The sequence below is a fragment of the Babylonia areolata genome, chromosome 31 (genome assembly GCF_041734735.1).
Source record: "Babylonia areolata isolate BAREFJ2019XMU chromosome 31, ASM4173473v1, whole genome shotgun sequence".
NCBI classification, from domain to species: domain Eukaryota; kingdom Metazoa; phylum Mollusca; class Gastropoda; order Neogastropoda; family Buccinidae; genus Babylonia; species Babylonia areolata.
The window spans coordinates 20,247,555-20,275,289 of record NC_134906.1 but is presented as its reverse complement, the minus strand read 5'-3'; the positions used below and the strand labels follow the sequence as shown (position 1 = coordinate 20,275,289).

General features: G+C 41.9%; 1 protein-coding gene across 1 annotated transcript; it reads right to left on the bottom strand.

Moving 5' to 3' along the window:
* Positions 1–5,237: 5,237 nt before the first annotated feature.
* LOC143275731 (uncharacterized) lies at positions 5,238–27,735 on the bottom strand. The gene is made up of 8 exons (XM_076580007.1): positions 27,663–27,735; positions 17,499–17,660; positions 16,282–16,474; positions 14,742–14,877; positions 13,128–14,648; positions 11,694–11,828; positions 8,085–8,292; positions 5,238–6,134 (listed from the first exon to the last, which is right to left on the bottom strand). The coding sequence occupies exons 1-8, from the start codon at positions 27,733–27,735 to the stop codon at positions 5,908–5,910; spliced, it is 2,655 nt and encodes an 884-aa protein (XP_076436122.1). The 3' UTR covers positions 5,238–5,907.

Below are 27,735 nucleotides of genomic sequence, written 5' to 3'. Positions count from 1 at the left end.
AGCATTGTAAGTCCAGTTTCCGAGGACGAAGTTGCAACGTCCATGTGGCACTTTTCGCACCCCCCCCCCCCCCCCCCCCCCCCCCCCCCCCGCCCCACCCCGTTCCTCACTTGATTCTGTCTTGACCGCGATGAACTGCCTGTGTATCCGGCATAATCCCAACAGAAGCGAGTAAAGGAGACAGTTTGTGTACACACACAGATGTAAGCACACACACACACACACACACACACACACACACACACACACACACACACACACAGAGGTGGAGAGAGAGAGAGAGAGGGGGGGGGGATAAAGAAAAACAGAGTGACACAGAGAGAGTAGTGACAGACAGACATACATCCAAACAGAGAGAGAGGGAGAGAGAACGAGAGCGTAGAGAGGCAGAGAAAGACGGAGGCAGAGACACACACATAGAGAGAGAGAGACACATGGAGAGAAAGAGATGGAGCAGAAAGTGAGACACAGAGAGACAGAAGAGAGAGAGAGAGAGAGTAGAGGCAAACACAGAAACACAGAGAGAGACAGACAGACAGACACACAGACAGAGACACACAGAGAGAGAATACCCCCTCTCTATAGGGGGGTGCGGGGTATGGATGGTCTTCTCTTTCCAACGTGTCTTCAAACCACTGGCAAAGGGCCCGCTAAAGGGCAAGTCTGGAGTGGAACGCGGTGGAGGGCACTGAATTTACTTACCCCTCGTTTGAAAGACTGCGGAGAATTTTTTTGTTTTTCTTTTCTTTTCAGGTGTGTTGAAAATTTAGCATGCGGGGATAATTCTTGCATTATTTTAATGATTGATATTTCTGCCTTTCCCCACAAACCTTAAAGGAATAAAATGAAATGAAATTAAATAAACAGCAACATCGTCATCATCACCATCACCATCATCATCATGATAGTAATGATAATGATGACAATAATAATAGTAATAATAACAATAATAATGATGATGATAATAATAATGATAATCATCATCATCATGAAAATAATAATGATAATAATGATAGATCAGTTTCAGTTTCAGTAGCTCAAGGAGGCGTCACTGCGTTCGGACAAATCCATATATACGCTACACCACATCTGCCAAGCAGATGCCTGACCAGCAGCGTAACCCAACGCGCTTAGTCAGGCCTTGAAAAATTTAATGATAGAAAAAAACATGATGATGATGATGATGATGATATTATTATTATTATTACTATTATTATTATTATTATTATTATTAATTATAATGATAATAATAATTTCAGTTTGAATAGTTTTGAAATTGCCACTGAGACATGGGGCGCAGCTGGGCATTATCTGTAACGTAAAACCTGTTTTGTTATATCATGTAGGTTTCTATTCCAGAGGCAGAATATTTGAAATATCTATCATCGGAAACACATGTTGATGAGAGTTTGAGAGCGATCAATTTTAGGCTCGTCAATGGAGAATGAATAGTCACTTTGAAATGTTTTCGTTGGCTGAGTCTCAGACTGGAGAGGTAGAATCGATGTCACCTTTGATGTATGTATTAACTCTCTCCATACGAACGGCGAAAGAGACGACGTTAACAGCGTTTCATCCCAATTACCATCATCAAAATATTGCAATCGGAAGGCTCTTATACTGAAGAGGTGAATGTTGACAAAGAATACCATAGTTCTGACGACGGAAGCTAAAGGTTGGGTCATTCAGACACCCACTGGACATCCGAGGGGTCTGTGTAGAGGAGAACAGAGGACTGGCCGTACTGAGTGAGTTAAAACATCAAAAGAAAAAAAAAACACAACAACATTGTGTTTTAGAGAGCTGATATGATTGGAAATAATTATGCACATCATTGTCATTCTGGTATGAGCAGGACACATTGATTGTTATGACAAGTGACACAAAAAGGTTTGTGACAGTTAACTTCCTCGATTGATTTGCTATCAATTAAAGGTGGATAACTAAGTTATGATAGAAACTTTGGCGCTTTGTCTTGTGGTAATAACAATGTATTTCGTTATTGTTTTTTTGGGGTGGTTCGGGTGGATAGGGGAGGGGAGGGGGTGGGGGGATGGGGGGGGGGGGTGCGAGAGGGATGTGCGATCCGAGACTTGTTTTGTCGGAGCAGCCTACCACTAAGAATTAAGTGGTTTTCTATAGTACCCAAAAGGAATCATGTATCAAATTCTGTAATACAACTTCATCTTCTTGGGAAGCTCTACATACAAAGAGGAAAGTGGAAAGCGCAAATTTGTCCTTGTTTGCGTACACGTTATCGTACACATTTCTTGACATAACAAAGCAGACATTTCTGTAAAATTCTGCCAGGGATAGCTGTTTTGTTACAATGTGTTCCTTTCACACGCGCATAGGACCTATGCTTCTCGTCAGGCAAGGATATAAACGAAGTCAAGAAGTTATGCCTGATGAGGAGAACCCATTTTGTGTGCAAACGTTAGAATGAAGGATACAAAGGATAAGAACTGAGAAGTTCAAAAGTATGTTGAATCTGAATCCAGTGGTCTTGCTGAAATAATTGTCCAAGGATCTATTGATGGAGGGAGACGGAGGGGGTAGACAGAGAAAACGATGGACTACATTGCAGAACGGACAGGGGAAACATTTACAGAGAACCAGGCTTTGACATAAAACTGACAGACATAGAGGAATAAGATAAGATAAGATAAGAAGAATAACTTTATTATCTCCAACTGGAGAAATTTGGTCAGGTGCATTATCACAACATAGACAAGTAAACAACATGGGGATCATAACTGTAAAAGCCAACAACAGCCCCTACAAATATTACGAAGATACAAATGTAAAAAAAAAAAAACAAAAAAATCACATACATCGTTTCATACATACATCCACACACAATGCAGGTAATAACTAGTATTCTTAATGTAAAAACAGAAAGAATTAAGAAACATTATTTGATTATAATTATAAACATAGCTTACTATACTGCACATTGATTATAATAGATAAGATAAGATAAGAATAAAGATGAATTGCGGAAAACCACAACCAGATAATCAGCACACACCCGCACCGCACCCTTCCCTCACCACCCACCCCACACACGCGGATACCTTGATTAAACAAGAGTAATAAACATATGTTCTCAAATAAAAGCATTTCACATATTCGCTTTTAAAAACATTGCAATTAATTATTACATCGTAATGTGGTTAACAGTTCTTCTGCGAGGCGCCCCATATGTGACTCGACAGAACTGAGGGAGTAGAAGAAGAAGAAGAAGGAAATGTTCATGAAATGAAATATACCAACGCCATTGCATTGCATTATGTTCTGTTGTCATTAAGTTCCACCTAATAACCTATCCTTGGATCTTTTGCCACCACTCTACACATAGATAATGAGGGTGTCACCTAGAAAAAGAGAGGTTTCCATTTTCCCATGATTTTTACTAGATAGCCCCATAGGTAAAAACATAGATGGGTATTTGTTTTCTTATGTTACACCGGTACACGCCGTATTCTTAGTTGGTATGACTTCTGAACTTTAGCTTTCGCAATGAAATCTCCACTTGGCCTTTGACAGACATGATGGCTGGCTTTAAAAAAAAGGGGGGAAATGTGTTGTTTGATCGGAGAGGATGTATTTGATCTCAGAATGAATGATGAATAAGATGGGAAAAGCAGGGACACTAGAATTAGCAAGAGAAAACAACAGAAAATACCAGTGTCATGGTATTGCATTTTAAAAACCGTTCTGTTGGCATCAAGGCCTTCTGAAGGACTGTCTCCCATGTTTGTGATAAGATTTATCTTCCCTCGTTTCTACCAGCAGGCTTCTGCAACTGTAATACTCTAGATAGAAAATCCCTATTTGTCAAACTTAATATCAGAATGATCCTATGTTCTCTCGTTTCTATCCTTTTTATTCTGCACCTCAAAATTATAATACTCTATATAGAAAATTCGTATTTGGCAAACTTCATTATCACGATGCTACAATCAGTGTCAATTTCGAAGCAAGTCATTTTGTGTGTAAGTGCCGTTGTTGCATGGAGTTTATGGAACATATATTTGCTTTTTTTATGTTTCGCGTGGCTTCTGTGTTGGCTGAAAAATTCTTATCGTTTTGCTTGCCCTGAACCTTATTTCTAATAAATCCACTTTTAATGCAGATGCCAAAAGGTGTGAAGTTGTGCACCCTTACCTTATTCCGTGTTTCAACAGAACAGGTGCTGATGTCCATGCCACATGGATAATGATATTCTTCTATTTAATGTCTTTTAAACACAAAGAACGACAACTCGCTGAGTATTTTTGTCACAAATCCAAATACATTTAGTTGTTGTTGTTTTTTCCAGCGTAACGCTTGTCCAGAAACTATCAGACACCTTTTGGAAATCCAGGATTTTTCGCAAATGCGTATGATGATTATTATTGTGTTCATTTTACGTACCAGACAAGATCCTCGTTTATCAGTTTGTCCTCATAAGCAGTAAGTCTTCTTGTTAATTAACTTTTTTTGCCATTATCTAATATCTAATATTTGGAAACCACTTATTCAGTGTACCACGTTCCAGATCCCTTCCGCTGTGATGCAAGAGAATTGTAAATTGCACTGTGGTCAAAGGGAAACAACTTCATACGTGTGTTCCCCTTTTCTGCAACCCTTCAACCCCTACACTTCTCTACTTATACTTACCCTTCAGTTCAGGACTTCTTCTCACAGTGGTTCTTCTTCTTCCTCTTCTTCTTTTTCTTCTTCGGCTTCGTCTTCTCCTCCTCTTCCTTCTCCTCCTCCTCCTCTTTCTTTTTCTTCTTCTTCATCGTCGTCGTTTTTTTCTTCTTCTTCTTCTCGTCGTCGTCCTTTTTTTTTCTCTCTTCTCTCTTCTTCTTCTTCTTCTACTCTTCCTTTTCCTACTTCTTCTGCTTTCGTTGGCTGCAACTACCAATTTCATCCGTATGTACTATTGGGCTTTTACGTGTATGAAAGTGTTACCCCGCCATGCAGGCAGCTATACTCCGTTTTTTGGGGTTTTTTTCAGTGTGTGTATGTGGGTATTTTTGTTTCCAAAATCCTCCGAACGCTGACATGAATTACAGGATCCTGAACGTACGTATTTGCAAGCAAGCGTACTCGACGCAAACACACACGCACACGCACACACACACACACACACACACACACACACACACACGCACACACACGCACGCACGCACACACAAGCGCAAACACACACACACACACACACACACACACACACACACACAAGCTGCTTTGCATCAATTTTATTCGCATTCAGAATATACTTGCAGGAGACACAAACATCGGTATTTTCCGTCACGAAAACTCTCCAGACCACAGATTGTATTACCACCATCACTAAGATTATGAGTGTTTGCTTTTTTTTCTTCATTTCTTTCTTCTTTGTTTTTCAATTTGATTTTCTTTTGACAATGTATGATTTTTTTTCATGCATGAAGAAATTTCCTGAAATGATGAGTACATACAGGATTGTCATTTTGATGTTTCTGATGTTGTTGATGTTACTATTATTGTCATGGTTGTTGTTGGTGGTTGGCCATATACAATGGACTAGACAATATTGTAAATCTAGAAATTACTCTAGTTTTATTTATAAAAAAAAAAATCTTCAAAAGAGAAATCCATAGATATATATATTTATAAATGCACTGCTGTGGACAGCAGAAAACACTTCGATTAGGGAGCAAGTCATATGATCCAGACTGTCTGTAAGACATTCAAAGCTGCTATAAAGCGGCCAAGCAGTTAATAACCACACACACACACACACGCCAGAAATAATCAGGTAGTCCCAGATCCGTAGTATTACATGGCTGAAACTACTTCAGGAACATGGAACGGATGAACAATACAACATCTCATGTTCTCTGTCGTTGTGGGTTTTGTGGCTGGGTGAATTCACGTTAAGTCGGTTACGATTTTACTATTCCCCCACCCAGTTTGTTTGGGTCTGCAGTGTATCCCTTGGGTTGGAACCCCCTCCTTTTCCTTTTTGAGCAGCAAGAGCTCCATCGGGGTTACAGTCGGGAGCTTTACTGCGGACGATCCGGATGAATTCTTTAGGAACCATGCGTCTCCTTTCTTTTGTGCAGTCCTCTTTGGCGGATTCAGTGGCGGTCTCACACCTGTGAACGTGGAGAAGAACGTGTTACATCGTTTACGGTCTGGATTGAGAGGGGTATACGTGATAACAAGGGTAGTTTACCTTTTGACTCGCTTGTGTAAACGAAGTGAGTCTATGTTATAACCCTGTGTTTGGTTGGCTGTGTGTGTGTGTGTGTGTGTGTCTGTGTCTGTGTCTATGTCTGTGTGTCTGTCTGTGTGTGTCCGTGGTAAACTTTAACATTGCCATTTGCTCTGGAAATACTTTGTATGCCAATATCATATTTCGCTTTCACATAGTTGGAAAAATAATCTTCACTGTCATACCAATAATAGGTTGTAAGAGTTATGCCGTATTTCCGGAACATTAACGGTTTATTTCGTTGAGGCTCGTTCCGAAGTCCGAAAACACCATATTGCCCCTTCCCAGTTGGCGGAACGTAGGCTTCATTTGGTAATAATACAGCATGATCTCCTTTTTTCTTGTTCGCAATTAAAAGAAAAGAAATACAAATTCTGGACAGAACACATACAGTGACACAAACAACATCATCAACGTGTTAACTGCATATGAATATTTCTAAGTGGAATCTGAATTAAATAGAATGAACACAAAAGAGAAATTGAATCGACTATGTCATAGTTTCCCAGTGAATGTAACTAAGCCAGTCGAACATCTATCTAGATCCAGAGAAAACAGCTAAATGTTGTTATGTGCTTGAGGCAATGGCAACGTCTCCTTCACCGCGGACTTTAAAGAATTTCTTAATGCCCAAGATATACCAAAATAATGTGATTTAAATGGCGTTATCATCTCGAATACCGTAACCGATTAATCTCGCTGAAAAACTATTTTTGAACGTCATTAGTAGACACAGGTTAGCGCTGTACATAAGACTGTTTCCTCTCGCCTGAACATGCTTGGTTCGTTTCTGCTTTGTGGCTTTTTTTGTTTTTTTAACCGGAAACTATATGATAACAAATACACAACACATTTCAACGATTAAAAAAAAACACAACAAAACAAAAAAGCCCAAACATCAACAACAAAACAACATTTTTTTTTATTCATCTTTTTTTTTTTTTTTCAAGTGTGAATCACAAGTGAGTCCTTGTCTCACTCGTTATAATTATGTGAACACACCTTTCTCTGTCTGTTTTTGTCTCTGTTTCTCTCTGAACCACCCACTCTCTGTGTTCCTGTCACCTCTCTCTCTCTCTCTCTCTCTCTCTCTCTCTCTCTCTCTCTATCTATCTATCTATATGTCTGTCTTACCATCTGTTTTGAGCTCTACACAGAAAGCGTTGTACAAAGGTGTAAACTGACTTTTTGCTTTCTCATGCTCGAGACAGAGAGAAGAAGAACAAGAAGAACAAGAAAGAGAGAGAGAGCAAGAGAGAGAGAGGGGAGAGAGTGGGGGATTATCTATAGATATATACCGATAAGAATATTCTTGTAATGTGCTATGCATTTGATTACACAGCCTCATATTTCTTTTCTGTTGTTTCATACCTTATGAATAATGATATTGGCCAATGGAGCGCAGTTTGCGAGCCTGATGAAGCATTCTACAGAGCGAAACAACTGTGCATGCCTAATCTGCCAAGCATGCTGCAAATTAACCTCCACTTTTATAGTACCATTAGCATGCAGAACACTCAGTGAACAATTGAAGAAAAAAAAATTGCACAAGTCTGTCATTTAAGGTATGAACTCTTTCTAGTCTTTATTCTTTATGTTTATTGTCTGGTCTTTTGAAAAAACCAAATCTTTGATTTATTCACACACACACACACACACACACACACACACACACACACACACACACACACACACACACACGTACACGTACACACACACACACACACACTCTCACTCGCTCGCACACACACACACGCACACACACGCACATTACAACAGTATACATGACAAAACCAGTCAACCTACAAACAACAACCCAAAAAATACCCACACTGTATTAGTACCCCACTTGAACAGAGTGCCCGGGGCGCACATATCACAGGGGAGCACGGCAGCGCCCTTGTCACAGCGGATGAAACCGTTGCAGTAATTCGGGTGAGCGACGTTCCAAGGAACGGAGTAGTTGTAGCCTTCTGGAATCTTCTTGCACAGGAAGCTAAACTGCTGGATCCAGTAGTCGCCACCGCCACGGCCACCGCCTAGGAATATAACAATAACAATGATAATAATAAGTGGAGTGATGGCCTAGAGGTAGCGCGTCCGGCTAGGAAGCGAGAGAATCTGAGCGCGCTGGTTCGAATCACAGCTCAGCCGCCGATATTTTCTCCCCCTCCACTAGACCTTGAGTGGTGGTCTGGACGCTAGTCATTGGGATGAGACGATAAACCGGGGGGAGGGGGGGGGGGCCGGGGGGGGGGGGGGTGCGCTGTAGTGTAGCGACGCGCTCTCCTTGGGGAGAGCAGCCCGGATTTCACACAGAGAAATCTGTTGTGATAAAAATACAAATACAAATACAAATAATGATAATAACAATGTACACCTATGTAGCGCCCTTTCTCTTAAAGAATCCACGGCGATGTACGTGAAAGAACAAAAATTATAAATTACATGAATCAATCATGACCATACATGGAATACATGTTACAGCTGTTTCATGCTGGGTTGTTTTAACGTTTTTCTAACGTTACTTTTTTTTCTTTAAAAAAAAAAAAAAAAAAAAAAAAAGATTATGAAGGGTCTTTCTCCACACAAACACGAATGAAATATGCGCGCGCACGCATGTACGCGCACGCACACACAGAAACAAACTCTCTCTCTCTCTCTCTCTCTCACACACACACACACACACACACACACACACAGATTCCCGAGTTCGATTCCCGATTTTAGTGCACCTGGTGGGTGAAGGTGGAGATTTTTCCCGATCCCCAAACTGCAGGCCTGCTGGTGCCTGAACCCCCTTCGTGTGTATACCGCACGCATAATATCAAACACGCACGTTAAAGATCCTGTAATCCATGTCAGCGTTCGGTGGGTTATGAAAACACGAAAATACCCTGCATTCATCAACCAGGACAGTCATCAGTGAGCTGATGTTGGTCGTGTAATGGAAAGAAGAAGAATGAAAGAGAGAACACACACACACGCACACACACACACACACACACACACACACATACACACACACACACGCACACACAAAGTTTGCATGCGTACATACACTGAGTATAAATAGGCTATCAATAAAACATAACACTATCAATGCCACAGCAATGGCATCGGTGATCAAATTTTTACTAACATTTATATGAACATGACAACACAATGAGTACATGCAAAATCATTCATGACACATGACTTAATGAGTGGAAAGCAATTTGTAGTTTGAATGAGACTGTTTGCAAACTCCCCATGACGTAACAACATAATGAGACAGAGAGAGAGAGAGAGAGAGAGAGATGTTGATGAGGATGGTCGTGCTGATGGTGGTGGTGGTAGGCCTAATAGAAAGTGCAGGATCATTGGGAATTTCGTGTTTGAGTGATTATTGAGTTTTAATTCTTGTTGTATTTTCAGTTAGTGCTTCTCTAGGGGTGAGGATGGGGGGATGTTTTATTTATTGACCATGTTATGGATAGTCTTATTTACGTATCGTCAGATACTAAGGATTTTCTGTACAGTGAAATAAAGGCAAAAGGAGACTTCTCTCGCGTGCAATTTGAACGTAATGAACATGCTGACGCTTTTTGTAGTGACGTCAAGACAAGACCCATGACGAAATTTCAAGCTGCCTGTTGCACGACTTTATGTGAAAAACGAAAATAGTTGGGTCTTCTCTTGACGGGAAAGAAGAGACGATCAAACGCAGATGACCCTGAGGGCAAGCAGTACACGTGGAACGATAAGGCCAATCAGACGGAAGAGCAACGTCTAGGAGAGGAAGGTGGCAGAATGGCTAAGACGCTCATCTGCCAATACAGAGTCCCTGAGGGTCTGGGTTCGAATCAACAAAAGTGTGGTCCTTCAGCAAAATTCTGCTGAAGAAATCCAGTTTGACAGTTACACAAATGTAGAGTACATTGTGTTAAGCTGCTGGTCAGGCATCTGCCTGGATGTGGCTGTTATGGATTTGTCTGAACACAGTGACGCCTCCTCAAGAAACAAATTGAGACGTTGCTGGCTTGAGATGCTGGTTTGAGTTGTCAGCCATACCAGGATACGACCAGGAGACCATCGTGCCTGCGGTTAAATTTGTGTGCCTGCGGGTAAGCTGCCTGAGACAAGGCAAACTGCCCGAGGGTTCGTGATATCCCGTCTTCAGGAACACAAAAACCTATCAGCAGTTCTACAAACCCCTAAGGCAACTTACCCTTACTATCTGCCAAAGGTGACAGCCCACGAAGCAGAGGTAAAGATGGCGAATCCTTATTTTAAGGGAAAACAGGCATTCTGCAGAGAGACTGTGTCTTGAATATGGCCTCTGATAGTTTGATTTTATCCTTTGTTTGCTTGGCAGTCAAAATTGACGTATTGAGACTGGCAGACATCATTATATTCCATATTAATTACGTATGCAGCTGTAAGGTGAGTGCACTTGCAGATGATAGATTTGGAATGCCCAGAGTTTGCAGATCATTGAAATTCGTTCATTATAGAGAAATGTTTGAGTCCGAGCTCTGTTATTTTAGTTCATTTTTGCAATTAGGTGTAAAGCAGGGAGGGCAATGTGTCAGAATGCGAAAGTGGCCCCTAGATTTGACAAGTTGCTGACTCTAATTGATGCTTTGCCACTGAAGCTTTTTTTTTTTTTTTAATCTTCTTTTTGTGTTTGGTCACATTGTGGCACAGTGCAAAGTAAAAGAGCATACGCCTAAGAGAATTCCCGGGATTTTTATTTATAGACCACGGGTTAGCTGCCTGAGTGCACTTTGTGTGTCTTGAATACGAAGATAACCTGGCCTTCAAGGCAAACTGTAACCACGGGTCCCTGCCCCGTCAAGGGTAACTTGCCTTCAGGCAAAATGTCTTGAATATGGTCCCAGCAGGCTTGACTTAAATTGCAGTAGAAAATCGGCTAATTGCAAAAAGCAGGGCGAGTGATCTACGAAAGCAAGAGACAAGCATATAACCTGGCGGTTCTCTTTTCTCTACGCAAGGCTTTCGTGTTTGTTTGTTTGTTTGTTTTTTTATTTTTTTAATATTTTTTTTTCAAATATAATGCTGATCTTCTTCTTCTTGTTTGTCTCTTTGGAATGTCAGTACAGCCTAGCCAATAAATAGGTGTCGCTATGGAGCCACAATTCTGATAAATCTTTAGGAGAATCCAAATTAATTTCATTTGTCAGATTATAATTTTTTTTGGTTATTTATTTATTCTCTCAAATTCTTTGTCTTTCCGGTGTGTGAGCTTTGTTTGTTTGTTTGTGTGTGTGTGTGTGTGTGTGTGTGTGTGTGTGTGTGTGTGTGTGTGTGTGTATCCTGACGCAATGTGAGACAAAGAAATAGGATGTTCAGATGAGAGAGGAAAAAAAACGCCCCAAAAAACAAAACAAAACAAAACAAAACGAATCATTTTCATTATGTAGCTGCTGTTACACACCTCCAATGTTGTTGGTGCCTCCTGTTTGTTGCCATCCTCCCCACCCTTGCCCTCCTCCTGACCCTCCTCCTGCTCCTCCTCCCCACCCTTGCCCTCCTCCTGCCCCTCCTCCTGCTCCTCCTCCCCACCCTTGCCCTCCTCCTGCTCCTCCTCCCCACCCTTGCCCTCCTCCTGCTCCTCCTCCCCACCCTTGCCCTCCTCCTGCCCCTCCTCCTGACCCCGTTTGCCAACTAGACCCTCCTCCTGCCCCTCCTCCTGCCCCTCCTCCCCAACCTTGCCCTCCTCCTGCCCCTCCTCCTGCTCCTCCTCCTGCTCCTCCTCCCCACCCTTGCCCTCCTCCTGCCCCTCCTCCTGACCCCGTTTGCCAACTAGACCCTCCACCTGACCCCGTTTGCCAACTAGACCCTCCTCCTGACCCCGTTTGCCAACTAGACCCTCCTCCTGACCCTCCTCCTGATCCCGTTTGCCAACTAGACCCTCCTCCTGCCCCTCCTCCTGCCCCTCCACTTGCCCCTCCTTTTGACCCTCCTCCTGACCCCGTTTGCCAGCTAGACCCTCCTCCTGACCCTCCTCCTGATCCCGTTTGCCAACTAGACCCTCCTCCTGACCCTCCTCCTGATCCTCCTCCTGACCCCGTTTGCCAACTAGACCCTCCTGCCCCTCCACCTGCCCCTCCTCCTGCCCCTCCTCCTGACCCCGTTTGCCAACTAGACCCTCCTCCTGCCCCTCCTCCTGCCCCTCCTCCTGACCCTGTTTGCGAACTAGACCCTCCTCCTGACCCTCCTCCTGACCCTCCTCCTGATCCCTTTTGCCAACTAGACCCCCCTCCTGCCCCTCCTCCTGACCCCGTTTGCCAACCAGACCCTCCTCCTGACCCTCCTCCTGATCCTCCTCCTGACCCCGTTTGCCAACTAGACCCTCCTCCTGCCCCTCCTCCTGACCCCGTTTGCCAACCAGACCCTCCTCCTGCCCCTCCTCCTGACCCCGTTTGCCAACCAGACCCTCCTCCTGATCCTCCTCCTGATCCTCCTCCTGCCCCTCCTGACCCTCCTCCTGACCCCGTTTGCCAACTAGACCCTCCTCCTGCCCCTCCTGACCCTGTCTGCCAACTAGACCCTCCTCCTGATCCTCCTCCTGACCCCGTTTGCCAACTAGACCCACCTCCTGATCCTCCTCCTGATCCTCCTCCTGCCCCTCCTCCTGATCCTCCTCCTGCCCCTCCTCCTGACCCCGTTTGCCAACTAGACCCTCCTCCTGACCCTCCTCCTGACCCCGTTTGCCAACCAGACCCTCCTCCTGATCCTCCTCCTGATCCTCCTCCTGACCCCGTTTGCCAACTAGACCCACCTCCTGATCCTCCTCCTGATCCTCCTCCTGCCCCTCCTCCTGATCCTCCTCCTGCCCCTCCTCCTGACCCCGTTTGCCAACCAGAACCTCCTCCTGCCCCTCCTCCTGACCCCGTTTGCCAACTAGACCCTCCTCCTGACCCTCCTCCTGACCCCGTTTGCCAACCAGACCCTCCTCCTGATCCTCCTCCTGATCCTCCTCCTGACCCTCCTCTTGATCCTCCTCCTGTTCCCGTTTGCCAACCAGACCCTCCTCCTGATCCTCCTCCTGACCCCGTTTGCCAACTAGACCCTCCTCCTGATCCTCCTCCTGACCCCGTTTGCCAACTAGACCCTCCTCCTGCCCCTCCTCCTGACCCCGTTTGCCAACCAGACCCTCCTCCTGATCCTCCTCCTGACCCTCCTCCTGATCCTCCTCCTGACCCCGTTTGCCAACTAGACCCTCCTCCTGACCCTCCTCCTGATCCTCTTCCTGACCCTCCTGCTGATCCTCCTCCTGACCCCGTTTGCCAACTAGACCCTCCTCCTGACCCCGTTTGCCAACTAGACCCTCCTCCTGACCCTCCTCCTGACCCCGTTTGCCAACTAGACCCTCCTCCTGACCCTCCTCCTGACCCCGTTTGCCAACCAGACCCTCCTCCTGATCCTCCTCCTGACCCTCCTCTTGATCCTCCTCCTGTTCCCGTTTGCCAACCAGACCCTCCTCCTGATCCTCCTCCTGACCCCGTTTGCCAACTAGACCCTCCTCCTGATCCTCCTCCTGATCCTCCTCCTGACCCCGTTTGCCAACTAGACCCTCCTCCTGCCCCTCCTCCTGACCCCGTTTGCCAACCAGACCCTCCTCCTGATCCTCCTCCTGACCCTCCTCCTGATCCTCCTCCTGACCCCGTTTGCCAACTAGACCCTCCTCCTGACCCCGTTTGCCAACCAGACCCTCCTCCTGATCCTCCTCCTGACCCTCCTCCTGATCCTCCTCCTGACCCCGTTTGCCAACTAGACCCTCCTCCTGCCCCTCCTCCTGACCCCGTTTGCCAACCAGACCCTCCTCCTGATCCTCCTCCTGACCCCGTTTGCCAACTAGACCCTCCTCCTGCCCCTCCTCCTGACCCCGTTTGCCAACCAGACCCTCCTCCTGATCCTCCTCCTGACCCTCCTCCTGATCCTCCTCCTGACCCCGTTTGCCAACCAGACCCTCCTCCCGATCCTCCTCCTGATCCTCCTCCTGATCCTCCTCCTGACCCCGTTTGCCAACCAGACCCTCCTCCTGACCCTCCTCCTGATCCTCCTCCTGACCCCGTTTGCCAACCAGACCCTCCTCCTGATCCTCCTCCTGAACCCGTTTGCCAACCAGACCCTCCTCCTGATCCTCCTCCTGAACCCGTTTGCCAACCAGACCCTCCTCCTGATCCTCCTCCTGATCCTCCTCCTGACCCCGTTTGCCAACCAGACCCTCCTCCTGATCCTCCTCCTGATCCTCCTCCTGACCCTCCTCCTGACCCCGTTTGCCAACCAGACCCTCCTCCTGATCCTCCTCCTGACCCCGTTTGCCAACCAGACCCTCCTGATCCTCCTCCTGAACCCGTTTGCCAACCAGACCCTCCTCCTGATCCTCCAGTTACTCCAGACCCTCCTTTAGTGCCTCCCCCAGCTCCTCCCCTTGACCCCCCAAAGTATCCCCCATACCCAACCACTTGACCCCCACTGTATCCTCCAGATCCAACAAATTGTCCAGACCCTCCTCCTCCAAATCCACCAAACACTCCTCCAGATCCTCCAAACGGCCCAAGAGGCAGAGGTGCTCTGCAACTCTCTTCCAAGGCACGAACTTTGACGACGTCCTGGTGACGTACGAACCGCCGGCCACGTGGACAGTCTCTCTGCGTGCCTCGCTTGCAACTTCGAACACACAGCATTAATATAATGTTGATTGTTTTTATCTTAATTTGTCGAGCCACAAGATTTCAATACAAAGTGGTTTCCCATGCAACATCCCCCCTACCTCCCCCCCCCCCCCCCAACACACACACGCACGCACATCAACACATCAAAGGGTACAAACATGGATCAACAAATTACATTTCAGAAGTATTTTTATGTAATAAATGAAGTAATTAAAATGAAAAAATGGTATATTATATGGTTGTTTCGTTGATTTTGAAAAGGCCTTTGATAATGTTTGGCAGGATGCTGTCTTGCGAAAGCTGAACAGAATGGGGATAACTGGAAAATGTTATGATATAGTTAAAGGTATGTATGTGAATTCCAAAAATTCAAACCAAAGCACACGGACTCAGCAGAGAACTAACCGTACGGAATGGTGTATGTAAGGGTAATACCCTCAACCCTACTTTGTTTAACATCTATCTATCTATCTATCTATCTATATATATCTCTCTCTCTGTGTGTGTGTGTGTGTGTGTGTGTGTGTGTGTGTGTGTGTGTGTGTAAAATAACGATTCCTCAAAGGTTCATGATGTTCACCTTGCAGCATACCACGTTTATTAAAAGCTGTTGATCATGGTTTATCCTCTCTTTAACAAGAACTGAATTACGATAGAAGTTACATAGTTTGAACATATATTTCTATAGTTGTGGATCAAAAATGAATAGAGAAGAAACGAAGTGGTAATATTTACAAAATCAAATCCAACATATACACATCATAAATGCGTCAATTTTGCAATGCCACTGTAACCGATTACAAGACTGAATCATACCCTTTGAATATAGCAGATGCAGATGCATGTGACACAGACAAGCTTTAACAAAAACTCAGGATAAGCGCACATGAACTGAAAATTTAATAAAGCAGATACTTAAATATTCAACAAGAAGGCAGATTATGTAGTACTTGCGAAGTATTGGAAGACGAAATCCATCCACTTAGTTATTGTGTTAAATCTAAAACTTAGAGAATAATCATAAAGGATGCACACAAAAATCTAACAATACAATGTTCGTAGTCAGTTGATACTAACAAGCGATGAACAACCAAGACTGGACAAATGCTGTGTTTGAATGTTGAACCAATATTCGACTGACATAAACTATTTACTACTATTTTGTATGTGTGTGCCTTGCGTCTTATAAACCTAAAGGTTTCATGACTAATAAAATATGTTCTTTTAATTTTATTTGCACACACACACACACACACACACAATCACACAATCACACGGTATACCCAGTCAACAAAGTTATCAAAAAAGGAAAGTTCCCATCACAATTTTCATTCTACTCACGTCCTGAAGGTGTTGGCATAGAAGATGGTGCCCTGAGCACAGATATGACAGGCAGGTATGGCCCTTCCATTGCCACAGGTGATGAAACCATTGCAGTACTCGGGGTGGGGGACATTCCAGGATTCATCAAATTTAACGCCCTTTGGGGGCCGCTGGCACAAGGGAGAGTACTGACTGACGAATCTTCCCTCCGCTGGAACATCGTTACATACCATGTAGCTATTGGAGTTTTTCTTTTTTCCATGCCTTTTTTCATGCTCTGTGTGTGTGTGTGTGTGTGTGTGTGTGTGTGTGTGTGTGTGTGTGTGTGTGTGTGTGTGTGCGTGCGTGCGTGCGTGCGTGCGTGTGAGCAGCAGTGTGAGAGTTGTGCCATTGAAACGGCGGAGATGGTGGGGCAGAGAAACAAACTTAATAATGAACAACACCACCTTTGCTCGTCGTTTCATAATTCCTTGTGAATGCAATAGAAAAAACAACAACATAGAGGGTGCTTGGGGATAATGAAGAGGTGAACGAGAGTTAATAGACGCGCCTCTTTTTTCAGTATCATGTATTTAGTTACTTAGTTACTTAGTAATATTTTATATGTTTCTTTCGTTCTTTAGATGTTTCTCTATTACCTATTCACCCTTTCCGGTTACAGGTTGCTCCTGGTGTCCATGTAGAGTCAAGCTGATAATAATTCTAATTTCATAGTGATGATTATATATATTTTGGTGCCTTTGATGAAGAGCTCTGATAACATTTGAATAATATAAAAATACTAATATGAAAAATAGATAAATAAATGATAATAGTGATAGATGAATACATAAATGGATAACAAAATAAAGAAATGAAGAAATCGATAAATAAAGAAATATCTTTTTTTTTATGAATAAATAGATGAATGAAGAAATGAAGAAATGAATGAATAAATAAAAGTTTATACGTAAGTAAGCAAATAACTGAACAGATAAATCAAAACAATAAAATAAAACAATAAATGAATAAATTAATGATTAAATAGATAGATCGATAAATGATAAACAAATGAATAAATAAACAGATAAATTAATAAATAAATGATAAGTGAAAAAAAAGATAAATGAATAATTAGTTAACTGAATAGTTGAATAAACGAATGAATACGTAAATGTAGGAAAAAAACAACAACAAAAAACAAACAAACAAAAAAGCAAAACAAAAAAAAACTCTGGCTGCAGCCATCATCATACCCTGTGTGCAGCCGACCTCCTGGAAGTGGACGCACTGCTGCTTCCGCTCACTGAAGGCGGTGCCCAGGGCACAGTCCTCAGGGGGCATCAAAGCGCCCTCGGAGCACCGCTGGAACTTGGTGCAGCTGTCCCGAACGGCCACCAGCCGGTCCTTCTGGCATTCTGAAAGAAAGTGGAAGAGGAGACTGAAACTCTGGACCGTGAAGGCAGAAATAGAGAGGGGGTGGTTTGGGGGTGGGAGGTCAGGGAGGGGTGAGGGGTGTGTAAGGGGAGTGAAGAGGTGGAGGAAAGTAGACACAGGAGAGACAGGAATTATAAGGAAGGAGAGAGGAAGAGAATGTAAGAGAATAGAGGTAGAGACAAATAGGATATTTACGAGAAATAAAGACTGAAGGAGTTATCAGAAGTGTTTAAAGAATAGAGGTAGGAACAAAGGATATTAACGATATAATACATATATATATATATATATATGTGTGTGTGTGTGTGTGTGTGTGTGTGTGTGTGTGTAAGAAACTAGGGGTAATAGGAAGTAATAAGAGAATAGAGGCAAGGACAAGGGATATTAACTCTCTCTCTCTCTGTATATATATATATATATATATATATATATATATATAGAGAGAGAGAGAGAGAGAGAGAGAGAGAGAGAGAGTAATGCGAAGTAATAAGAGAACAAGAACAGAGGTACGTAGAGACAATTGATATTAATAAGAAAAGAAAAAGGAAAGGGAATAAGAAGGGAGAATTGTGGTAGAGACAAGGGATACATTCACGAGAAATAAAGACAAGAGTAATAAGAAGTCATAAGAGAATTGTGATAGAGACAAGGGATATATTAACGAGAAATAAAGACAGAAGACGTAATGAGTCATGTGAGAATTGTGATAGAGACAAGGGATATATTAACGAGAAATAAAGAGAGAAGACGTAATGAGTCATGTGAGAATTGTGATAGAGACAAGGGATATATTAACGAGAAATAAAGAGAGAAGACGTAATGAGCCATGTGAGAATTGTGGTAGAGACAAGGGATATATTAACGAGAAATAAAGACAGAAGACGTAATGAGCCATGTGAGAATTGTGATAGAGACAAGGGATACATTAACGAGAAATAAAGAGAGAAAACGTAATGAGTCATGTGAGAATTGTGATAGAGACAAGGGATATATTAACGAGAAATAAAGACAGAAGACGTAATGAGTCATGCGAGAATTGTGGTAGAGGCAAGGGATATATTAACGAGAAATAAAGAGAGAAGACATAATGAGTCATGTGAGAATTGTGATAGAAACAAGGGATATATTAACGAGAAATAAAGAGAGAAGACGTAATGAGTCATGTGAGAATTGTGATAGAGACGAGGGATATATTAACGAGAAATAAAGAGAGAAAACGTAATGAGCCATGTGAGAATTGTGATAGAGACGAGGGATATATTAACGAGAAATAAAGAGAGAAGACGTAATGAGTCATGTGAGAATTGTGATAGAAACAAGGGATATATTAACGAGAAATAAAGAGAGAAGACATAATGAGTCATGTGAGAATTGTGGTAGAGGCAAGGGATACATTCACGAGAAGTAAAGACAGAAGGAGTAATAAGAAGTCAAAAGAGATCAGAAATTCAGCCAAGGGGGGTGGGGCGTGGAGACGGGAGGGAAGTAGAAACTAGAGGGAGGAATAAAAGAAGGAAGGAAATCAAATCAAATCAAATTATGGTGCTTATAGCCTCGCCGACAACTAAGGCCATCTCAAGGCTATCGCCACGTTAATACCTCCTACAAGGGTTAACCCGCCCCCCCCCCCCCCAAAAAAAAAACCCCAATAAAAACAAGTCACCGCTTTAAGCTTTCCACTCGAAGTTTAAAAAACCTTCCATAGTTTAAAACCTCCAAATATATTTCTGTTTAATAATTACGATGTAATAATTAATTGCAATGTTTTTAAAAGCGAATATGTGAAATGCTTTTATTTGAGAACATATGTTTATTACTCTTGTTTAATCAAGTTATCCGCGCGTGTGGGGTGGGTGGTGGGGTGGGGTGGGGGGTGGGGGTTGCGGTGCGGGTGTGTGCTGATTATCTGGTTGTGGTTTTCCGCAATTCATCTTTATTCTTATCTTATCTGTCTATTATAATCAATGTGCAGTATAGTAGGCTATGTTTATAATTATATTCAAATAATGTTTCTTAATTCTTTCTGTTTTTACATTAAGAATACTAGTTATTACCTGCAGTGTGTGGATGTATGTATGAAACAATGTATGTGATATTTTTTACATTTGTATCTTCGTAATATTTGTAGGGGCTGTTGTTGGCTTTTACAGTTATGGTCCCCATGTTGTTTACTTGTTTATGTTGTGATAATGTACCTGACCAAATTTCTCCAGTTGGAGATAATAAAGTTATTCTTACCTTATCTTATCTTATCTTAAAAAAAATCTGATTAAAAATGTTTACTTCTTTTAGAGAAGTCCATCAACGTCTACAGAGGGACATCATGAAACAAAGTCTTCAGAGAAACCGCCGCGAAGAAGGAAGGAAGGAAGGCAAAAGAGAACAGAGGTAGAGAAGAGTGAGAAAAGAAAGAGGGAAGGGAAGTAGAAAAGAGAGGAAGGAAGAAATGAAGGAAGGAAGAGATAAGAGAGCAGAGGCAGACAAGGCGCGGCACATAAACGGGAAAAACAGAATGAATGAATGAATGAATCTTTATTTTCCAACGGTGAAGATATTAGCACTTTGGCCGAATTACACGTCTGCCGTTGTTCTAAGAGACACACAGACACATACGCATATAAATGTTGTTATACTAAATAATGTATAATGTACAAGTAGAACACGGCGTGACACTGATAGACACATCTGTACGAAATGGAAGCGAGTAAAGAAAGAATAAGAGAACAGAAGCAGGACATAACAAGGGGAAAAACGGAAAGAAAGGACGGAATACAGGTGTGCAAGTATGGACACAAAACAAAAGAGAATGATATAATAAAATGAAATAAAAAGGAATGGAGGAACAAGGGGAAAAAGGATAGACAAGGAAGGGTGAAAGGTAGGAAAGAAGGAAGGAAGGAAGAAAAGTATAATAAAACACATAAATGCAAACAAAACAAAAAAAACAACAAAAAAAAAGGAGAAAGGCTGAAGGAAGGCAGGAAGGAAGGAAAGAAAGAAGGAAATTATAACAAAACAAAACACGTAAATGCACACACACACACACACACACACACACACACACACACACACACACAAAGAAGAAAAAAAAAGAGGGAGGAGAAAGACAAAACGTAACAACCAAAAACAGACATTAAATTAATTTTCAGTTTCAGTAGCTCAAGGAGGCGTCACTGCGTTCGGACAAATCCATATACGCTACACCACATCTGCCAAGCAGATGCCTGACCAGCAGCGTAACCCAACCCGCTTAGTCAGGCCTTGAGAAAAAAAAAAAGAAAAAGAAGGTGAATAAATAATAGATAAATACATTAAAAAAAGAGGAAGAACTACTACTAAAAATAATAATATGTATAAGGCGCAAAAACTTGATGAAGTCAACTATAAGCGTACATAAATAAATAAATAAATAAAATTTTTTTAAAGAAAAAAAAGTAAATAATAATAATAATAATAATGTAGCCATGTTACCTGAACCGAGTGGTTATTCAAGGGTACGGTACAAAAGAACTAACTAATGATTGATTGAAATGATAGACAAGAATTCCCGCACATAGGCCAGGAACATATAGAGGCCAGTCACAAATGGGTTTTTCTATTGTTTAATTTACAATAGTTATGTAGAGAAAACCTAAGAAGAAGACATAAAGGAGAAGAGATAAAAGAAGAAGAAGTAATGGAGAAGAGAAGACATAAAAAGAGAAGACTGAGAAGAGAAGACAGTGCCTGGAATGACACAAACAAATGTCATTAGCACAACATGTCGGCACAAGTGAATAGTAAAGCACATGTATACATAATACATGGAAAGACTACCACTTGGTAATGCATCTGTGTGAAGACCAAACACTGACATCAAATGACATTTTAATACATTTAAATAGTGCAGTTAAAGTGATTGAAGCTATGCTGATTTAGTGAAAGTACACTGACAGTATAGATTAGGTAAAGCTTATACTGTGTCAAAGTGACTCAAATGAATCAGTTTATCATGTTGCACTATACTGGGGTAAGCCGTATAGGAGACAGCATGATAACTAAATTACAATTAACAGACTGATACATATCAGGTGGTTTTAACCAATAACTGATATTAATCCAACACTATCTTGTAATCACAACAGCAGAATACTACACACATCTTAGAGTACTGAGAATCATTGAAACACTAACCATCAGTGACAGCAAATGAGAAAGAACGCGTCATATGCACTCACTAGAATATTCTCGAAAAACCATCAGTGTCCAGAGACGTCAATGACTGAGACGTTAAGAAGAGTCAAATGGAACACTGCTCCAAGCATATAACGACATGGTGATTATTTAGATCAATCATAGCAGAGCTGTGACTAACATGTCAAAGCAATAACTGAACAAAGCAGTAACTGAACATACTCATATGAACTCAAGTACTGTGTCGAATAATACAATTTACAAATCAACACATTCTACACACTAGTACTTACAGCGATACGTAGCGAGATGTTAGCCGTTGTGAGAACACACTCGACACACACATACACTGCCCACGACGCAGCAAGAAAGAGAGAGAGAGAGCAACTCTGGTCAGATGACTGACCAGGTATGAAATGACCACTCATTCGTTGTTGGAGTTAACGACCTATTGGCGTCTACACCCTTAAGGTCAAGTTTGTTCGGTTGGAGTTGTTTGACCACTCATTACTCGCTCTGCCAATTTATGCAAGTTAAGCGGACTGCAAAGACAATCACGTGTGCTGCGAGCAGATCGTCCCTAATCAGGCCAAATCTGACAACAACTGTGCTTCTTACAAGGTGTTCAGTGACAGAGTTCTAAAAGATTCCTGAACCGATTTACGTCGGATAAGTTGCAAAAGAAAGAGCTCAACACCTACTTTATAATGAGTATAAAATGAAGTGTTGATTGTTTAAGATGAATTTATAATCTTAATTTAAGTCACCTGAACAGGGTTAGTTTCAATGAGCTCATCACTGAAAATTACAAACTGCGTTAAATCAGTTTAACGTAGGCAAACATAAATGGAATAGATTTATAGATGGAATTGAGACGATTCTGCCAGTATATAATACTTGCAGTTTATTGATCCGACAAGAGATATTAATTAATTATGGTGGAGCAGAAACACAGATTCCAGCTCAGCCAATAGCATACCGTGATGTAAGCGGCATCGCGTTCAAACTGGGAGTGACGTCACACATTCTCTGCGCAGGCTGTTGAAGTCCAGCTTGTGCATGAGGCAAGTTTTGAAGCAAGCATAGCGCTTGGTCACAATAATAATGATAAAATAAATAAATAAAGATAACAATGATGATAAATAAGCAAATTTAGACGTATGGGAATTAAAGGAAGGATGGACAGACTAAGAAAACAAAAACAAACAAGAAAAAAAAAGCAACAACCAAAAACACAAAGAGTGTGAATGTGAGGAACAACAAATAGGGAGTGGAAAAGAAAAATCTTATATTAAAAAAAGAAGAAAATAATGATTGTAAAACACACACACACACACACACGCACGCACGCACACCAACGAAATAAGAATGCGAAAAGAAATGAAGAAAGAAATGACACCATATATGTATATATATATGGTCAAAACAAAGGATGAGAAGTAGAGAAAAAGACAGAATGGAAAAAAGAAAAGGATAATGAACAATCTTAATGTTATCATCAAGGAACATACTATTCAAGTTGTCGTGGGGATAACACAGCTTCCCTTCTTTTACACACGAGAGAAAGACAGAAAAAAAGTGGGAAGGAAAGAAAGAAAATGGAATGGATGGAACAAAACACTCGTGAGATGGTGAATATAAGAGAGATTCAGACATCAAAAAATCTGTGAAAAGAGAGGAGGCTGGATCAAAAAGAAAGACAAGTAAAAAGAAATAAAATCATTGAAAATATGCTGTTGTTTCTCCTGCATTATTTAAAAGGATAACAACAACAACAACAATAATAATAATAACAAGAGAGGCAAGGCCTTCAAGACTCACTTGTGATACATTTTAAAAAAATCTAATCGTTAAAATGTGTTCTGTACTTGTTATTATAAAGCTTCGCGTTTTACCAGATTCGAACCTCGCGTGTTCGGGTGACAAGAGACTGCCTTATCCATTACACTATCGAGGCTTCTTAACTGACGTTCTAAAATTTAACATTTAAACATATTTTTTTGAAGGGCGATAAATCGATAGCGGTATTCGCAGTGAGAACGCTGTTTAAATCATATTATTCTGGTGTATATTGGGCATTCAAAAATCTTTAAGGACAATTAAGAATTCTTTTTAAGTCCGCGGTACAGGAGACGTGGCTATCGCCGCAATCACACTGCAACATTTAGCCGTTTTCTCTGGATCTAGATAGATGTACAAGTTTAGTTACACCCGCCGGGAATGTACGACACGGTCGATTCACTTTCTCTTTTATGTTCATTCTAGTTTAATAGTTTTAAAGTTGATATGAAAACTGAGTATTTTGTTAAACTAATAACATGTAGAGCCAAGTACAAGTAGTTCTAAACGTCGTATGAAGTGAAAAGGACTTCATTTTGAGAAAAGTCAACACTGGAAATTTTTACGTTTCATGATTTATTATTTTTAACTGTGAATTCCGACTGATTTTCTTGATATTTTTATGGCAGTTTGGGGCATAATCCAGTAAGTGATGAGGCGTTCACAAATCTTTCTCTGAATAAATATTTAACGGTCTCCTTCTCCAACTTTCTATCACATGTTATCGTGTTTTGTCGATTGAATATAGGATTGAACGAGCAGGTCAACTACCTAAAATGGCGTCTTTCGCGTTCGCGAGGAATATGAGAACGTGCTTCGAATGTGTATAAATATGTGTACGCAATTGATTTTTGCCCATGATCTTCAGGGCTCAGCCAACAGATCTATAAAGTCCACTTGTAGTGTTGATTTTAGTATTTTCCGAAAAGCCTTGTACACTGAGAGTAAAACACACAACCTTTTTATGTATTGAGTATAATTTCAAAATGTAATGTTTAAGATGAGAAAGATCAGTTTAAAGCAAATTAATCCCCCCCACCCCCTAGCATTAATTACAGATTAATTTCCCTTTTTTACTAGCTGCACCAAAGACATGCACCAGAAATATAACTTCCATGCTTAGCAAAATTAAGTTTCTGTTTGAACAAAAAAATGATAAAAATGACTGCTCTTGATGCTGTGTCAGAATATCAGATCAAAGTGCCAAGTTTAGAGAATAAAAAACAAAACAAAAAAAACAGTAAATTCATTTTGCATATGATTTGGATTCTTTTTAAAAATTTTTTGTGTCCATCCCAGTGGTGCAATATTGTTTTAAACAAGATGACTGGAAAGAACTGAATTTGCCCTATTTTTATGCCAAATTTGGTGTCAACTGACAAAGTATTTGCAGAGAAAATGGCAATGTTAAAGTTTACCACGGATACACAGACACACACACACGCACAGACAACCGAACACCGGCTTAAAACATAGACTCACTTTGTTTACGCAAGTGAGTAAAAAATTCATTGAAGATATGCTGTTGTTACTCCTGCATTATTTAAAAGGATAATAATAATAATAATAATAATAATAATAACAATAATAGCAACAAGAATAACAATAACGACAATAATAATCATCATCATCTTAATCATAATAATAATCTTATTCATAATGATAGTGGAACAAGCTCAAACAATACTCACGTGCTAAAACGTGCTTGGCGTTTGCAGAGAGATACACTAGCAAAGCTAGTAGTATGCAGTTAGCGTCTGCAACGAGAACAAAATTCATGTCTGGGATATTGCATTATCTTCATGTCACGGCTCGTGGCATTCATTTGTGCGTGTGTTCGTCTCCTTTCCCCTCCTCTCCCCTCTTCTCCCCTTCCTCTCCCTTTCTCCTCTCCCTTTCTCCCTCCTTCTCTCTCCCCCTTTGTGCTCTATCGTTCTCTTGTGTGCTCAGTTCTGTTCCGAACTGATGCACGTGAATCTGTTGTGATGTGTGTCTGACATGTCCTCAGTCCTTCTCGCTCTGAACTCTTGAGATGAGTTCGGAGTTAACGTCGTTGTGAAGGAAGAGTTTTGCTTTGCCTTTGGTGCCGAGCTTTGGAAGGAGAAGGGTCGCCGTTCCAGCAAGTGAGCTGTTGGGTGCCCTCTTGGACAGTCGTGGGGTTCGATTCTTGTGTGATCCCCTTCTGCCTCTGTGTGGATCTGTAGCTGCAGGTCAGAGAGCAATTCTCTTTTTTGTGTTATAAGTAACATCTGATGCACGCATCCATTTGTCTTTGTTGTTGGTTCGATGCCTGACAACACGTGGAATTCGGTACAGCAGAGATGTCCACGCATGTAATTCATTTTTTGACAACCTTATGAGGTGAAATTTGTGGGACTGCAAATTGCTTTGAGATGTGCTTTTTCTTGCTCTATATTGCGCTTTCCTGCACTGAAAGAAGGTCAAGCAGATGTTATGTCATCTTACCAAGGAGATTTCACTTTTTTCCCCCTTAAATCAATCTCATTGCCCTTTCATGAACCTCAGGAGATTGTTTTGCAAGGAGTTGTATTATAAGTCCAAGATCATGCTCGGTAATTCTGAGCATTATTGACTGCTGTGACCGGGAGAGGTGGAGTTGCTCATTACCTTTATCTGCGTGTGCTTTCAGGATGAATCAGACCCTTCTTGTATGAGTGTCGCGTGTTGAACATGTTTCCTCATGGTTACAATCATATCATGGCTGATTCCGCAGTGGTAAAAATTGTCAGTTTTCTCCCGATTAATGTCACATGCATTGAAGCCTCTTTGGCTGATTTATATTCTGTATTTTTTTCCCGCACGCTCTGAAGAATTGGCTTTTCTTAACAGAGATCCATTTTCCCCAAATCATGGAAAACGTTGGTCAGTCGTACTCGAATTTTCCTATTTTCTAAGAATATTATTATTATTTTATTTTTATTATTATTATTTTAAGATACTGGACACCCTTTGGTACTTTTTAGAAGCCCCACCCCCCTTCCCTCTCTCCATCATTGGCTACAGTCAGGGAATGAACTGTTCCATTACTGGAAAGGTTTTGTTTTCCTACCAAACTGTAATGTTCTAAAGAATGTTGAAATGAAATGAAATTATGGTGCTTAGAGCCTCGCCGACCACTAAGGCCATCTCAAGGCTATCGCCGCGTCAATAACTACTACAAGGATAAAAAAACAACAACCAATTAAAACGAGTCACCACTTCACTAAAGAATGTTACCAGGAACAATACTTTTCGTTTCCGCGGGTTCTTTGTCGTGCACTAAGTGCATGCTACACACAAGACCTTGGTTTATCGTCTCATCCGAATGACTAGCGCCCAGACCACTTCTCAAGGTCTAGTGGATGGGGTTGAAACAAAAAAGTGGCAAATGTGGATGGGTGAGATTCGATCCCATGCGCTCAAAAATATCTCGGGTGACGCGTAACCACTGGGCTACCTATCCACAAAGGGAAGAGCATCGAGATGAAAACAGAACAAGCTTGTATTGTATTTCTCTTTTTATCACAACAGATTTCTCTGCGTGAAATTCGGGCTGCTCTCCTCAGGGAGAGCGCGTCGCTACACTACAGCGCCACCCTTTTTTTTTCTTTTTTTTTTCCTGCGTGCAGTTTTATTTGTTTTTTCCTATCGAAGTGGATTTTTCTACGGAATTTTGCCAGGAACAACCCTTTTGTTGCCGTGGGCTCTTTTACGTGCGCTAAGTGCATGCTGCACACGGGACCTCGGTTTATCGTCTCAGCCGAATGACTAGCGTCCAGACCACCACTCAAGGTCCAGTGGAGAGGGAGAAAATATCGGCGGCTGAGCCGTGATTCGAACCAGCGCGCTCAGATTCTCTCGCTTCCTAGGCGGCCGCGTTACCTCTAGGCCATCACTCCACAGCTTTCCCATGACAGGCGGCACACAATGACTCATCACTTACCCTTCATGATATGACCACGTGTCCCCACCGTCCCCTTTACCAGGACACGGAACACCAGTTGCCGGGACTTCAGGGTGGTCGCCCCTTTTATAGGCCGTCAT

What these genes read in the sequence shown, in the direction of transcription:
- LOC143275731 (XM_076580007.1), bottom strand. Translation starts at nt 27,735, where the DNA reads ATGACGGCCTATAAAAGGGGCGACCACCCTGAAGTCCCGGCAACTGGT. An exon ending in GGAGGTCGGCTGCACACAGG is followed by an intron (nt 16,475 to 17,498) that starts GTATGATGATGG and finishes ACGATGTTCCAG; the next exon opens with CGGAGGGAAGATTCGTCAGT. An exon ending in TATGCCAACACCTTCAGGAC is followed by an intron (nt 14,878 to 16,281) that starts GTGAGTAGAATG and finishes GTACGTCACCAG; the next exon opens with GACGTCGTCAAAGTTCGTGC.